Source organism: Temnothorax longispinosus, chromosome 9 (genome assembly GCF_030848805.1).
Source record: "Temnothorax longispinosus isolate EJ_2023e chromosome 9, Tlon_JGU_v1, whole genome shotgun sequence".
Classification (NCBI taxonomy): Eukaryota; Metazoa; Arthropoda; class Insecta; order Hymenoptera; family Formicidae; genus Temnothorax; species Temnothorax longispinosus.
Genome location: NC_092366.1, coordinates 13,432,212 through 13,446,063, shown reverse-complemented (window position 1 = coordinate 13,446,063; position 13,852 = coordinate 13,432,212). Strand labels below are relative to the sequence as shown.

Genomic DNA, 13,852 nt, shown 5'->3' with positions numbered 1-13,852 from the left:
AGGTGTCGCCTGAATTGATCATCACCGACGAGGACGCGACGAGAGATGAGGGGGGAGGGAAGAGGGGGGGGAAGAAATCCCCGCGAGCGATCGAATTAAAATTGTAATACTCGGCGGAGATCGCGAAGGCCGAGAAACAAATCGGGATCGATCGGCCGGGGGAGGCGTGTATAACAAAAATACGCGGCGCATATAAATGTAGTAAACGTCCCCCTCCCTCCCCCCTCCCTAAATCGCTTGTTCGTGTTCTCGCGCGCATTCCCCTCGTATCTGCCCGTATCGTTATCTGTTCCTCGTTCGCGTAACGGATATTCGCACGAACCGTGTATATCGCGATAGTCGATATCAACTTCGCCAACGGTTACGAACGATATTCGCTCCGGGTAAATAGACGGCGGGGGGGGGGGGGACAATTTCTGATGCACGAAAGTCAAAGCGCACGAGATACCTCGTGCGACGCGTGGCAACGCCAGCGGGGTGTATCGACAGCCATGTTTACTCTTCGGCTTATGTACCTCCCCGACAACCTGGGCCTTCTCGGCGGAGCACACGAGGTTTTGCCCTGTAGAAGGGCTCGTGGTTCGCGTGTCACGCGAGTGCGCCAGTCTTGGAGCACGATTTCGAAATTATTTAACGTGTAAACTTGGCACGACCATTCTAAGCGACTCCACGAGTGCGGCACAAGTCGCTCGGAAAATCTTTTTCCATATAAGCTCGCTTAGAACCAAGGTTGAGAAATTACAAAGTTGAGAAAGAAAAACGCTGTCTTCTCTTCAGTCTCCTCTCTCTCTCTTCCACAGAGTACACTGCACTTGCAGGCAAAAACGAAGCGCTCGAGAGTGTTATACCAGTTAATAGCGCGATGCAATTGATATGAATTTATTCAGCGATATGAATTCCAAAGAGTTCGGGGATTACATAAGCTTTCAATATTGACACGGCGTGTTTACTGGGTTGCGGTTTGTTTACACGAACCGAAGAGCAGAAAGCTCGACACCGGGATGACGGGCTCTGGGTCGGAGCGGAGGGTATACCTATAGAAGCTTTTACCGAACGATTCGTTCGCGGACGCCGCACTTAAGATAAGTGCGGGCGAATAGAAACGCGAATGAGAGATTGAATCTTTCCTAATCGTTGAAATCCCCAATTCTGGATCTGTGGATATCAGTTTCTTTTTCCTCAATTCTCTCGGGCCATTACATAATGTAACGGACGAGTGGGACGAGTTTTACACGCGCGCATATAGATCTGATTAAAGTCAACGCTATCTACTCGCTCGCCAGTGACGTTACTTTCTCTCACAACTGACCCCATAAAATTCCTAATTGCGCGACTTGCGTCGTTCAGTCAATCGTTAGACGTCGCGGGGGTGGGGCGGGGGACGGGGAAGGGGGAGGGGGTGAAACCTACGGCGGATCTCATTCCGCGCGATTACTCCGAAATTAACGCGGCAGTTCGCACGCCTCGTCGGACCGCCTTGAACCACGTTTCCGCCTCGGATCTGCGAGAAATGCGCGCCGGGAGAACGGCGTGTTATCGACAGGTCCACTTTAATTGGGGCGAATGGGGGAGACGAATGGGGAGGGGGTCGGTGGGCAAAGGAAGAGAGGGATTATCGGGACGAACTCTCCGTGTACTGACCTTCTTAACCTGGAAGTGCTCCGGCTTGAGATTCTCGACGATCTCCTGGTCGGGCTTGACGGGCTGCGGGACCGACGACCGGAACCCGTCGAGCACCCCCTTAATCGTGAACTTCTTCATCGCCAAATGGGGTCGGCCACTCCGGGGAGGGAATCACATGTGCACGTCGTCCCGCCGTTTGTCCCTCCGTCCCGCTCCCGTCCGTCTGTCCCGACGAAAATCACGGCCGGGGACTCGAAGATCGGGGGCTCGTCGTGCTCCTCTCTCTCTCACTCTTTCTCTCTCTCTCTACATTTTGACAGTACGTCAAGCGCCGCGCGCCGCGCCGCGTCGCGTCGCGTCGCGCCGTGCCACGGACGGAACGGGACGGGACGGGACACGGGACCGCGATCGTATGTCCGTCCGCTCTAGCGATGCCGTTACCAAGCAGTCCGCTCGATCCGGAGTACCGGGTAGAATAGCGTCAACGACAGCGGGGACGACGACAGCCGTCGGCCAATCCTCACGGCGGCGCCCCGACACGCTTTTTACGCCGTATGCGGGAACGCCGTGCGCGGGCCGAGACGTGGCGAGTGTCTTGTTTTCGCGGTTGACGGCAATGCGGTGTTGTTTAATCGCGCCAGGATCAATAACTGGCAACAGGCTCATGTGGAGTTTCGCACGGCCGCGAGCGCCGCGCCGCGCGGGCGCGATGCGCGATGCGCCCCGCGGGTGGACGCGCAATCGCGAAGCGGGTCGCGTCCGCGATTGGCCGAATTGGCGCGGTGACACGTGACGCGAGTGCGCCTGCTCGAGACACTCTCTCCATCATGTAAAAGCGCCTTAAGGGCTCAGTCACAATGAGAAAAATAAGGAATAAGATAAAGGAATAAGGAATAAGGCATGTTGCATCTCACTTTAATGTACGTGTACTAAAGTGAGATGCGACATTCCTTTATTCCTTATTCCTTTATCTTATTCCTTATTTTTCTCATTGTGACTGAGCCTTAAGGGCTCAGTCACAATGGCCTAGTTTACACCGATCTCTTGATACGCGTATCAAATAGTATATTTGAACTGATCAGCCAATAATCAGACTTATTTACTAGTTATTTACTATTTAATACGCGTATCAAGTGATCGGTGTAAACTAGGCCAATGAGAGGAATAAGGAATAAGATAAAGGAATAAGGAATAAGGGAATGTCGCATCTCACTTCAGTACACGTACATTAAAGTGAGATGCAATATGCTTTATTCCTAATTCCTTTATCTTATTTCTTATTCCTCTCATTGTGACTGAGCCTTAATGCGTCGCACATGCGAGATGCGAGCGCGCCCTGAGGGATCGGCACAGGAAGAATAAAGCAAGTCATTAGGGTCGAGAAAAGGCCCGAAAGGACCGATCGCGAAAGCGTGATCGACGGATTACTTCTCGCGGTCAGAAAAATCGAAGTTGTCAGGGAAAAAGAGTGTTTCGCGGTCCGTAAGAGCGGGGTTCGAGTATCGTACGTCTCCCAGGTTAGCCTTTAAATTCGCGACGTAGCTCTCTCTCTCTCCTCTCCGTTTTCTCTCTCCGTGTGGTTTTTACACTTTCCTGATTTTGTCTCTCACGCATACAGCTGTTATGGACATGGTGATCACGAATTTGCAACAGCAACGTCAAGTGACAGAGCAGCTGCGCCGCGAGGCCGCCCTGAAGCGGATCACGGTGAGCAAGGCTGTCGAGGACATCATGAAGTACATCACCGAGCACGAGCAGGAGGACTGCCTGCTGGTGGGCTTCTCGTCGCAGAAGTCCAATCCCTTTCGTGAGAAAAGCACCTGTGTCGTACTTTAAGCCGGCGTGCTTGAAATGAAGAGGCATGGCAAAGGAGAGGCGAACGATATCACTTTTGTATCTTTGCTATTGTTCGTTGTAGCGATAAGTGTACTCGCGATTGTAGGATCTAAGTAATTTTCTATTTAAATTATTTTATAATATATATAAGATTGTTGAAAAAATGTGAGAAATTAAATTTTCTAGTTCAACGTTTACTGTTTGAAATGAACATTTTGCATGGAGTTTATAAGGTTTTCAAAACGGACAGTTGTACAACCTCGTGTGAGTTATGCAGAAATGTGCACATGCCTTACTTTTTTGTAGCCTAATTGCTGTAATTGCAGTAGATATGTTTCAACGGAACAATTGTATTTTTATATACATATACAAAGAGAGATACTGTTATATGTCCATGTGCTGTTAAATCGTCAAACTATTACCATCTATCTGCCAAGAATAATTTCATCTTCCTATATCTAGACTAATATTATCCTAATTGAAAGTAACAATGATATTTCGACAATAGTTTCAAACAACAGAAGATTAAATACAGCCAAATAAAACCAACATTAGTTCGTATTATTTCGATGTAAATTCTCATGGCGTACATTGTGTATTGATTGCGAATCAGTTTCTTTAATGCCTTCAAGGGCCTGTATCAAAGTTTAAAATTGACAATGAGCGATGAAGGCTTCGGTCAACTTGACGCTACAAATACTTTGAAGCGTTCTTCTTCTCCTTCTTTCTTTGTTGAAAGAAAGGAGAAGAGGAATGTTTCGAAGCATTTGTAGCCTCAAGTTGACCGCAGCCGAAATAACATAATGCAGATAATGGCTACGGTCAACGTGACGCTACAAATGCTTTGGAGCGTTCTTCTTCTCTTTCTTTCTTCATTGAAAGAAAAGAGAAGAGGAATGCTTCGAAGCATTTGTAGCGTCACGTTGACCGTAGCCAATATCAAACGTCTTATTTTAAAAAACGCGGGATTTTAATACACGATTTTACAGATATATTGTAAGTGCATTTTTATTGTGGAATAAAATATAATGTTTAAAAACAAGTGTTTTTATCTTTTATATACTTTAATAAGTAGTATCCATTTTTCTTATAAGTTCCTCTTCAAGTAAAGTAACTTCAATAAAGTGTGATTTTTTAAATATATTATCAAAAATATTTTCATCACGCAACGTTATATTTTATTATATAATTACACGCAATTGTTGAGTAATTATGTTTCCTTGTTTTTTCTAGCCCTTTTTGCTTTAGTCGGACCGTCGGATTTGCTTATATACATGTTCTTAAACTCGGGCACTAAATCAGCTGTTTTCTTATAGGTCTTCAAAACTGAAAAAGAAATTAGTATATACTTGATACAAGTTCATTTCTTTTTCTGTTCAAGTAGTAAAGATTTTTTTTTGCTCTCTGTATCTTCTCGATCTGCACCGTAATTGATATTACTCACATGATTGCTCGATGATATCGATCGGCGGAGAACCGGGTTCTTTGTCCAGAGCGTACTTCTCCACCATTTGTATTTGACACTCCAATTTATAGGATTTGAACATATACGGATGGTAGTTCACGTCGAGTCGATCAATTGCTTTTTTCCACAGCGCAACTTGCTTATCGGTTACACAATTCTGGGCGTCGTAATGCAGCAATGCTTCGCTCTTGTCTCCTATGTCCCCTAATATAAAATTAAGCTCGTCGAGTAAGGAATATCTTGAATATCTCTTTACTGATCGCGTTATTATGTAAATATAATTAGACATACCTTGGAATGCAATTCTCGATAGATAAAAACCGCCCAGTTCAGCATTTGGAATCATGTAGCAGAGATTAGTTTGAGTATTCATCCGCATCGTGAACGCGCACACTATCATTCTTCCTTGAGTGGCACATTTATTTAATAAAGCACCAAAGAACAATAGATTGTCTGCGAGAAAAAACAAAGACCACATTTGACATTACTTTTATAGTAATTAAACGCTGCGATATCATGAATCGAGCGCATTAAATTTTTTGTATCATATATTTTATATTTCGTTACCTTTACGAGTGCTACCGTAATCTGCTCTGACGAAGTACTTCCGTTTAATGTGATATCTGAAAAGATCGTCGGGTATAGGCCTTACACCGATTATCTTGATGGCTGGTGGATGTATATGTTTTATCCGGTGCAGCTCCTTTTGCGTGAAACGCAGCTTCATACCACCGATCGACTTCTTAGTTTCCAAGTTAACTTCCTCTGGTATCACAAAAGGTAAATCAGGTTCCTCACTGTCACTGTCACTGTCCTACAATAAATCAAGCAAATCAAGCGTAAGAAATCAAAAAATCCAAGACATCCTTATACGTGTCATTTTATGCAAGATCTCCGATTACGTTATGCGAGATATACACCTTTCTGTAAGCCTCTTCACCCTTGAAATACGTCGATCTGGATAAAACTTGATTAGTTGCTTTACTCAGCGATTTCGTTTGCAAACATCTGCGTTTTCTGTAAAGTGATACTTACGTTTTTACTTGTACAATATTTAACAATGTTGTAGAAATAAATATTACTCTCGCCAACGTGAAGACCTACCTGCCCAAAGTACGCACAACCAAATCAATCTCCAGGCCATCACACACCTGAAAGCTCAATCTCGCAATATTTTTGGACGGCGCTTTAATCTGCTGCACCAGATCCACCAGTGATGTCATTCTGTAAACATCTATGTCCGTCTTCCTTGACAGCATCTCTAAATCTTTATAAAACTGATCGTGCACCCAATTGTTTCCCAAACCAATCACGTACAATTTAATGTCCAAGTCTTTCAAGGATGCTGCCTTCGATCTGATGCGATGTTTTTCGTCGTCCGCGAGTTGAGGGGTGTGACAAGTAATCAGAACTATCCTGCGTTTGGTAAGGACTGTCTTTATCTTTAAGAAGATATCCATGGCGTATGTCAACGCGTCGTGAAGTGGGTAACCATCCTCGGATTTCATGCTCTGGTAACCCTTCATGCCGCTTTTAACTGAAAATCATTCAGTCAGATAAATCATTAGATAAAAGTTCATATTCTTGAAGCACGCTATGTTCACTATTGATTGAACTTGATTAATGGCAACATTAATCGTAACATTAAGGATAAAACTCTCAATAACAATAAATAAACAAACAAAGGCAAATAAGAGCTAATTCGCAACGATGGTCGGGCGACAGTAATAAAACAAAAATTATAATTATAAATAAATTAACACATTGACGATACGAGATCCATACTCTCACTAAATATCTTAGAGAGCGAACATGTTGACTGCATTTTGTATTACATCTTGACCACTGCATCGAAGCACCTGACCATTGTTATGTATGTATTGAGGAGGGTCTAAACCAAGGACCAAAACATTTACTTATTATATTAATTTATTTATAATTATAATTTTTATTTTATTACTGTCGCCTGACCATCGTTGCAAATTAGCTCTTATTTGCCTTTGTTCGTTTATTTATTAATCGTAACATTAATAATTATACTTGCTTAGTTTTCTGACCAGTTGTAAATCGTCCAGAGTAACAACTCTGAGTTCGTGTAAACTCTGAATGTTCTTCCATGTTGAGTTCGCGTCGCTTCCTTCTGTACCAAATAATACCACACCCATCCAATCCTGCATACTCCACGCTAGCTTTTGCCGAAGAATTTGCTTGTACAACTGCAGAGATAATTAATGACAATTAATTGTACGTATACACGTTAACCAAACTGATAACCAACGTTATAACTAACCTTGAAAAACTTTTGGATATGACTGAGCTTGGTCTCTGGTTCTACCTCAAACATCTTCTGTGTAGCATCGACGAGAAACAATGTGGCTTCTCTTACTCCGTACCATTGGCTCGCTTGCAAATCGTCTTCCCCATCCGTATTGTAATCTTGTACAAGTGCCATTTCTGTTATCAGCATAATTTGTTACTATTAATTATTTCGCAGTTATCATTTAAACAATGTCTCAGATATTGAGCCTAAGTTCATCAAAATCGGAGGTGAGGGGTGTAAACTGAATAATTACCCCATTCGTAACACACTACCGGCATTTTAGGTTCGCGAATTTATCGGAAAATATGATTAAATACTCACCTCTGAAAGGATTGAAACACCGATGTCACAAAGACTAGAATTCTGCGAATCTCTGACGAATCTACACAAATCTACGACGTTTTTATCTTTATATTTGTCGATGGAAAGATTATCTCATTCTTCCTTATTGACTTCATACGCAAAAATCGTTGCGGATGACAACCGAAAGTGACATAGATTGGAAACACACCCAGAACCCAGAAGTCTATTCAAAGTTACCAACGTCGAAAAAAAAATTCCCTATCACACATGTGTCCATTCGCGAACAGGCTGAAATGCTTATAATTGATTTTTTAAAACACGATCGATATTTGATAGAAACTTATTTTTATTTTATAATTTATATGATCGCTTTGCCCGAGCCAAACAATAAAAACATTATGCATCCTAATGCATCGATAACAGCTATAAATAAAAAGACAACAGGCCAGCTGTGTGTCACGTGCAAAATGTGTCCGGAAAAATATACTCCAAGGAAACCTGAAAAAAAAAAAGAAAATTTATTAGCTGTGTAACAATCATGCGATTGTTACACATTAATTACATACCAGGTATCGCGCCAACAGTATTCATCAGACCGAATACACTGCCGGAGTGCTTTGGTGCGAGATCTGAGGGATTTACAGCGATAGCGTTATTGTGGAAGCCTGAGCCACCGATAACCAACGCCAGACAAAGTATTGCACTTTGAAAGCTTTCCACTTTCACTACAAGGAACATATACGATACAAATTATTATAACAGCATTATGAGATATAACATTAAGCCTTAATTATCAAGTGTTTACCTAAAAATAACAGACTTCCAATTTCGATGACGAAGCAAATTGTTTGAATTGTTTTGCGTGTCACTGTCACGGAATAGCCAGTTTTAATTATCTCTTCTGATAAAGCTTTCCCCAAGAATGTACAAGGTAGCATTGATAGCCATGGCACCATATTTACAACCCAACCCTATTAATTGAAATTATTCAACATAATATATCCAGAAACAAATTATTACGTTATTTTATTATCACAAATTATTTAGTTAACTTTTTCTTAGGCATAAATTTGAATATTTTTTTACTAATTTTGTTATAGAACTGTTCTTATAGCTTTTTCTTTCCATATAAATTTTTTAAACGATACTGAATAAAAATTAGATAATAAGATTTTACCCTAACTTCAGGAAATGTGTCGTGGAAATATGTAGGCATCCACGAAAGTAACACGAAAAAACAGTTGTTTTGGCAGGCATGTCCAATAACACAGGACCTGAAAATCATAGTTAACAATCAATAAAGACAGTCGAGACAATCGATTTATAAAGAATGTTATATTTACAAGATCTTATGGTCATAATCTTATAATAATCGTATAATTATTACAATCAAATGATTCAGAACTGGAGCATTTGTATAAGCTAAAGCATATATGCGTAATTTAAACTCTTATTACTTTCGAGCACAATCATAAATCTTAAAAATTGATTTAGTATCAGGAGAATATATATATAATCGACAAGAAAATTACACCATTTAAAATTCCAAAAGTTTTCCACGTTTTCACAAATTACAATTCTAAGAGTTCGGAATTTCAAATCGCGAAAATAAAAAGTCTCAGAAATCGATAAAGTATCAGGAGAATATAATCAGCAAGAAGGTTGCATTATCTAAAATTCCAAGAATTTTTCATGTTTTCAAGAATTGCGATTCAAAAAGCTCAGAATTTCGAAATCGATAAGGAGAATATAATCGAATTGCAATGCCTACGACTAGCTGATTATAAAAATTTCTCTTTGTATTAGTCTATGCAAATTGAAAATATTACATTCCATGCATCATAATATTCATAATTACCAGAAAGGAGGTTGTGACAGAAGTTTGGACCAAGGTAAAGTGTAGCCAGTGGTCGACTTGATAGAAGCTGTTTTTTCCTTAAAAGGCAGAGTGTGATAGCTTAATAAAGCTGTCCATGCCAAACTCATGCCCCCTATATAAATAAATTAGTAAGCACCACAAAAGTATCTCATTTCTGCTTGAAAACAAAATTAACAAAAAGATGCGTTTAACTGTAGGTACTTTCCGAAAGTACCCTATAATTAAATTATTCTTATATGACGCATGTTCAAAAATTATCATCTTTTGTCTACAAAGTCTTCAATTAATTTAACATAAGCTACATTGTACCTAACGCCCGAAAGACGGTCATCCAGTTATAATTCTCCAGAAGATACGAGCCTAAAGACCCGGTGAGTAGAGTGCCCAGAGCAGATCCTGATGTTAATAAGCTAAAGAAGGAGGCTCTTTCTGCCTCGTGCAAGCGTTGGCTGATCAAGCTAATCATGCTAGGAAAATGCATTCCTGTAAGTGACAGGTGTCGTATTATCCACCATTGCCTTTGGTGCAACTGTATAACGTTAAAAATTTACCTTGGAATGCTCCATTTATCATTCTCATCGCTGCGACGAGCAAAACGGAGGTTCCATCCCCGGAAAAAAATTCTATGATTTCTGGCATGAGGAAGGTTGTCGCTGACCAACCGAGGGCAGATATCCACAGTACTCTCTGCCCACCGATTTTATCGCTAATATAGCCGCTGGCTACCTGCGTTAACGTATAGCCCCAGAAGAAGCTTGATAGTATTATGCCTGAATCCGATTTCGACCAATTCTTCTCCTGACTGACAACAGGTATCAACAAGGGGACCGATGTACGCGTGGCGTATATCATGCACGTGCCGCACAACAACGACAGGAACCATTTCTGCCTCTCCCTCCTACACAAAAAAAATTTTTCTCATGTTCCGATCCTAACAATGCCACTCGTAATAGCAATTGTAAAGGCAACTTTGACCAACCATTCATTAACTAAATTGACAAATTTGCTTGAAACAAAATTTCTAACTATATAATTCGTTATCCCTAATCTAATCTGTTTTTCTATATGTTCATACAATAGAAAATTAATAATTCTGTGCAAAGTGATACAGGTATTGATAAGTTAATCAGAGTTTGGTCAAAGTCACTGTAAAGTGTAAATAATGAATAGATCAGCGAAGCCTCTTCGTTTAGAAAATCGATGATCGCTTTCAGATCAATGTATCCTTTTGATTGTGTTGTATACCTCGACCAGGACAAAGCGGTCCTGTCATCGGACGGAGTGTCCAGCGATATCTGTAACTGCATCGTGTTCGCGGACTCGTTTTTAGCTCGTCGACTTCAATTTCCGTGTTGGAGCATCTCCGGCTCTCGTCGACGTTCCGCCAGAGCACGCCGTGACTTTCGCGCGCATATTTAGCGTTATTGACACGCGGCCGATCTGTCAAAATCCATACACGTCATGCTAATCTCTGCGATAACCTCTTCACTTCGACTCGGGACTCTCGGGGAGTTTATATATTCGGCCCACAAACACACGGCGTTGCGAATCGAGCTGGATTTTTGTCACACATGCGCAACAAACGCAGTATCAGTAAAGTACTTGTATGTAAATAAAAAAGTGTACCCTAAAGTTATAAAAGATTAAATCGTCTGCTTTACAATAAAATAAAAAAATACTTTAAATCAACAATTTTAAAATAAAGTACAAGGAGTTATTAACCATTTAAAAAATATTTTCATCCAGCCATGAATTTTAAAATCTTCTAATTCTACATTTTTAAGTAACTGCGTATGTAGAATTAGAAGATTTTAAAATTCATGGCTGGATGAAAATATTTTTTAAATGGTTAATAACTCCTTGTACTTTATTTTATCAATGTTTTACTTTGTTTTATCAATGTTAAAATCCACGATGCACATATAAATTTTAACATTAACTTACCTTGTAAGTGAATTCTGAAACTTGTCAGCTTTGTATGTATATGTATGTACATACATACTACATATACGTTACTCGCGCAAGCGTGAAAAACCCGGCCCGATACATACGCTACATGGCTACATAAATAAGCCGGTATTCGGTTCAAACTGTGCTTAGGTAATTTGTATTTAATCGATCTCGAACAAGCTCCGATTCGAAGTCGTTCCTATAATAGCCATTATTACTAACAAAGATATTCGGGTTTAGTATAGATTCCAACGTTTATTTTTTTATAACCACGTGAAACGTGGGTGAATATAAATAAAAGTAAAATAAATATAAAATGTAAATAAACAAACGCGCGCGCGCGCGCGCGTGCACACGCGCGCACACACACACACACACACACACACACATGCGCGCGTGCGCACATCCGGAGAGATTATCCAATCACATAAAAAACGCGATGAGAATGATGAGAACTTCGCATTAGAGGTTGATAAATGATAATTATACACGCGCGCGTCGATTTTGTGCGTATTACTTTGTGTAAATCCACCTGGACAGACCTTGACACTTATGCCGATAAAAGAGGAGATAGAAGGGGAAAGAAAGACGAAGAAAGAAAATATTGACACATATATGTATACGATGTAATAAGATGTGATTTAATAGTCATTTAAACGTCATTTAAACAAAAACTTCCGGACTTGGATAAACATCTGTCTATGCTCTAGAAAATACGATGTGCAAGAGCTAAGTACATTTATTTATTCCTTCGACCATCACTTTCGAATTGCACTGTAAGTCATGATACCTATGCCTGAGATGTTCGGCGAGAACGTTTGAGAATTGCTTCGAAAAACTTTGAACGCTCCATCACGGAAATGACGGAGGTAAATTAAATATACAGTCGTGTTTTCTTGACTCAACATTATTTTATTCGTTATCAATATATTTGCCTCATATTTTGCATTGTTAAAACGTTGCTTTACGTTCTGCCAGTTTACGCGATTGAATGAACACAAATCATTTTATTTTTCAGACACAGAGTGATTGCATATACAATTCGATAATCATGTATTGTAAGTATACTCGCGCCGTGCCAGTGCTCTTCACCAGTGTTTGTCACATTTTATTTACTCTGTCGTTCATTATTCTGAAAAAGGAACTGAGAGGGTCGATATTTTTAATTTCAGACGAAGAACGGGCTAAGAAATGCCAGACATTTCTACGTCACCCCAACGTTCGTACATGTATCCTCAAATTTAAGGAGCAGCTTGCCCACAATCCATTTCTGCAAGTGGCTACCTTCATCGCAATAGCGTCGCTGTTGACACCCGTCCTCTTGTTTATCATGTTCGCTATTATCAGTGGTGTATTTATATTTATTGGTTTCATGATGGTTCAAGGTAAGGAACGATACACATTTCTGTTCTCGATCACAGAACGTGCGCTGTTGCTCAGACTCTAACCAAGTACGTGTTGATTTCAGTGACAGTATTGGCTATTGGCGCAAGTATTTTAAGTTGTGTACTTTTCTGCATCGCAAGCACTATTGTAATGGTAGGATTATTTATCCTTTTCGTCTATTACACGTTATATTATACAAACCACGCGTTCAATCTTTTGATATGTACTAAAACCTGAGTTGTGTATAAAGACTTACATTTCTAATAAGTATAAAAAAGAATAAGAATATAAATAACACTTAAATAGAACAAAAAAAATGTTTTTTAATGTTTGCCATAAATTAAAGATATATTTAGTGTAATGTGCAAGACCATATCCAAATATGGAGGTATTATATAGACTGATATATGTCTACATATATATTATCTATCTTAAAAGTAATAAAATATTAGAATTACATAATCTCACTTAAAGTATAACATTTACATCAATCGGGAATGTTTGATTGAAGATTCTCGTCTCTAATCTCGCCTTCGCTTGTAGACAAATGTATCTCGTGCCACAGCGAGTCAGTTAACTTGTCATTAATCTCTTGATTTTCATAATAAAAGTGGTGAATATAGTCGCGTTTGTTCGAGACATCTGTATCAAGAGTTAAGGATTGCGAATATGCTTTTCTGCTACTTACTAACAAAAAGAAGTAGCTAGCGTGAAATATGAAATGACACTCCATATATATAGATTGGTTATATAAAGTAACATAAGGCATGAATGTAAAAAAAAAGGATACAGCCTTTAATACCAAACTTTGTAGCTTCGTAATCCCATTGTATCTTAGTAAAATCCTTATACAATTTCAACTTTTTTCTACGAAATGAACAAAACAATGACAACACTGATGAAAGATCAAGAACGCATTAATGTGCAATGATAATACATACTTTCCTTGCTCCAGCACTTGCTGATCTTGCAAATTTGGCTTGGCAGACCTCAAGCTGTTACGTTTCCCTTCTAATTGTTTGAGCTCTTGCAAGAGTTTCTTTCTTTCCGCTTCCAGCTCTTCCTGTTAAAGAGTATTCTGTAATAGTGA

At 40.0% G+C, this 13,852-nt stretch overlaps 6 protein-coding genes across 13 annotated transcripts in view; 2 read left to right on the top strand and 4 right to left on the bottom strand.

Moving 5' to 3' along the window:
* The window catches only part of Tomosyn (syntaxin-binding protein tomosyn), a 41,036-nt gene extending 38,753 nt beyond the window's left edge, over window positions 1-2,283 (bottom strand). For all 7 annotated transcript variants that reach the window (XM_071789278.1, XM_071789275.1, XM_071789271.1 and 4 more), the window contains exon 1: window positions 1,642-2,283. In XM_071789278.1, coding sequence (XP_071645379.1) covers window positions 1,642-1,761 — 120 coding nt within the window. In that variant the 5' untranslated portion in view covers window positions 1,762-2,283. The remainder of the gene's footprint in view (window positions 1-1,641) is intronic.
* A 639-nt stretch (window positions 2,284-2,922) lies between these two features.
* Window positions 2,923-4,501, top strand: Ggamma1 (guanine nucleotide-binding protein subunit gamma-1). The gene is made up of 2 exons (XM_071789301.1): window positions 2,923-3,140; window positions 3,242-4,501. The coding sequence occupies exon 2, from the start codon at window positions 3,247-3,249 to the stop codon at window positions 3,457-3,459; it is 213 nt and encodes a 70-aa protein (XP_071645402.1). The 5' UTR covers window positions 2,923-3,140; window positions 3,242-3,246; the 3' UTR covers window positions 3,460-4,501.
* A 3-nt stretch (window positions 4,502-4,504) lies between these two features.
* LOC139819699 (X-ray repair cross-complementing protein 6) lies at window positions 4,505-7,738 on the bottom strand. Of its 2 annotated transcripts, XM_071789287.1 has the most exons (9): window positions 7,566-7,738; window positions 7,215-7,378; window positions 6,969-7,140; window positions 6,029-6,461; window positions 5,845-5,941; window positions 5,492-5,738; window positions 5,216-5,377; window positions 4,904-5,128; window positions 4,505-4,785 (listed from the first exon to the last, which is right to left on the bottom strand). In XM_071789287.1, exons 2-9 carry the CDS (start codon window positions 7,374-7,376, stop codon window positions 4,670-4,672), a joined length of 1,614 nt encoding a protein of 537 aa, XP_071645388.1. In that variant the 5' UTR covers window positions 7,377-7,378; window positions 7,566-7,738; the 3' UTR covers window positions 4,505-4,669. The 2 variants fall into 2 exon arrangements, with proteins under 2 accessions (XP_071645388.1, XP_071645389.1); XM_071789288.1 differs by lacking the exon at window positions 7,566-7,738 and having other exon boundaries at window positions 6,982-7,140; window positions 7,215-7,355.
* Window positions 7,739-7,875: 137 nt separating this feature from the next.
* On the bottom strand, window positions 7,876-11,056 carry Mfs18 (major facilitator superfamily transporter 18). The gene is made up of 8 exons (XM_071789293.1): window positions 10,672-11,056; window positions 9,978-10,324; window positions 9,736-9,909; window positions 9,406-9,538; window positions 8,725-8,821; window positions 8,353-8,518; window positions 8,114-8,272; window positions 7,876-8,045 (listed from the first exon to the last, which is right to left on the bottom strand). Exons 1-8 carry the CDS (start codon window positions 10,731-10,733, stop codon window positions 7,906-7,908), a joined length of 1,278 nt encoding a protein of 425 aa, XP_071645394.1. The 5' UTR covers window positions 10,734-11,056; the 3' UTR covers window positions 7,876-7,905.
* Window positions 11,057-12,102: 1,046 nt separating this feature from the next.
* LOC139819710 (uncharacterized) lies at window positions 12,103-13,401 on the top strand. The gene is made up of 4 exons (XM_071789300.1): window positions 12,103-12,245; window positions 12,395-12,434; window positions 12,549-12,761; window positions 12,845-13,401. The coding sequence occupies exons 1-4, from the start codon at window positions 12,237-12,239 to the stop codon at window positions 12,997-12,999; spliced, it is 417 nt and encodes a 138-aa protein (XP_071645401.1). The 5' UTR covers window positions 12,103-12,236; the 3' UTR covers window positions 13,000-13,401.
* Window positions 13,066-13,852, bottom strand: part of LOC139819709 (uncharacterized) — a 93,107-nt gene continuing 92,320 nt past the window's right edge. Inside the window, exons 4-6 of the mRNA XM_071789299.1 lie at window positions 13,704-13,825; window positions 13,553-13,629; window positions 13,066-13,404 (exon numbers count right to left, since the gene is read on the bottom strand). Coding sequence (XP_071645400.1) covers window positions 13,250-13,404; window positions 13,553-13,629; window positions 13,704-13,825 — 354 coding nt within the window. The 3' untranslated portion in view covers window positions 13,066-13,249. The remainder of the gene's footprint in view (window positions 13,405-13,552; window positions 13,630-13,703; window positions 13,826-13,852) is intronic.

Coding starts and splice junctions, on each gene's coding strand:
- Ggamma1 (XM_071789301.1), top strand. CDS start 3,247: ATGGACATGGTGATCACGAATTTGCAACAGCAACGTCAAGTGACAGAG.
- LOC139819699 (XM_071789287.1), bottom strand. CDS start 7,376: ATGGCACTTGTACAAGATTACAATACGGATGGGGAAGACGATTTGCAA. Junction 6,462..6,968: donor ACAACTGGTCAGAAAACTAA/GCAAGTATAATT, acceptor AATGATTTTCAG/TTAAAAGCGGCATGAAGGGT. Junction 4,786..4,903: donor CGATATCATCGAGCAATCAT/GTGAGTAATATC, acceptor TTTCTTTTTCAG/TTTTGAAGACCTATAAGAAA.
- Mfs18 (XM_071789293.1), bottom strand. CDS start 10,733: ATGCAGTTACAGATATCGCTGGACACTCCGTCCGATGACAGGACCGCT. Junction 9,539..9,735: donor GACCGTCTTTCGGGCGTTAG/GTACAATGTAGC, acceptor TTATTTATATAG/GGGGCATGAGTTTGGCATGG. Junction 8,046..8,113: donor TACTGTTGGCGCGATACCTG/GTATGTAATTAA, acceptor TTTTTTTTTCAG/GTTTCCTTGGAGTATATTTT.
- LOC139819710 (XM_071789300.1), top strand. Junction 12,435..12,548: donor CAATTCGATAATCATGTATT/GTAAGTATACTC, acceptor TTTTAATTTCAG/ACGAAGAACGGGCTAAGAAA. Junction 12,762..12,844: donor TGGTTTCATGATGGTTCAAG/GTAAGGAACGAT, acceptor TGTTGATTTCAG/TGACAGTATTGGCTATTGGC.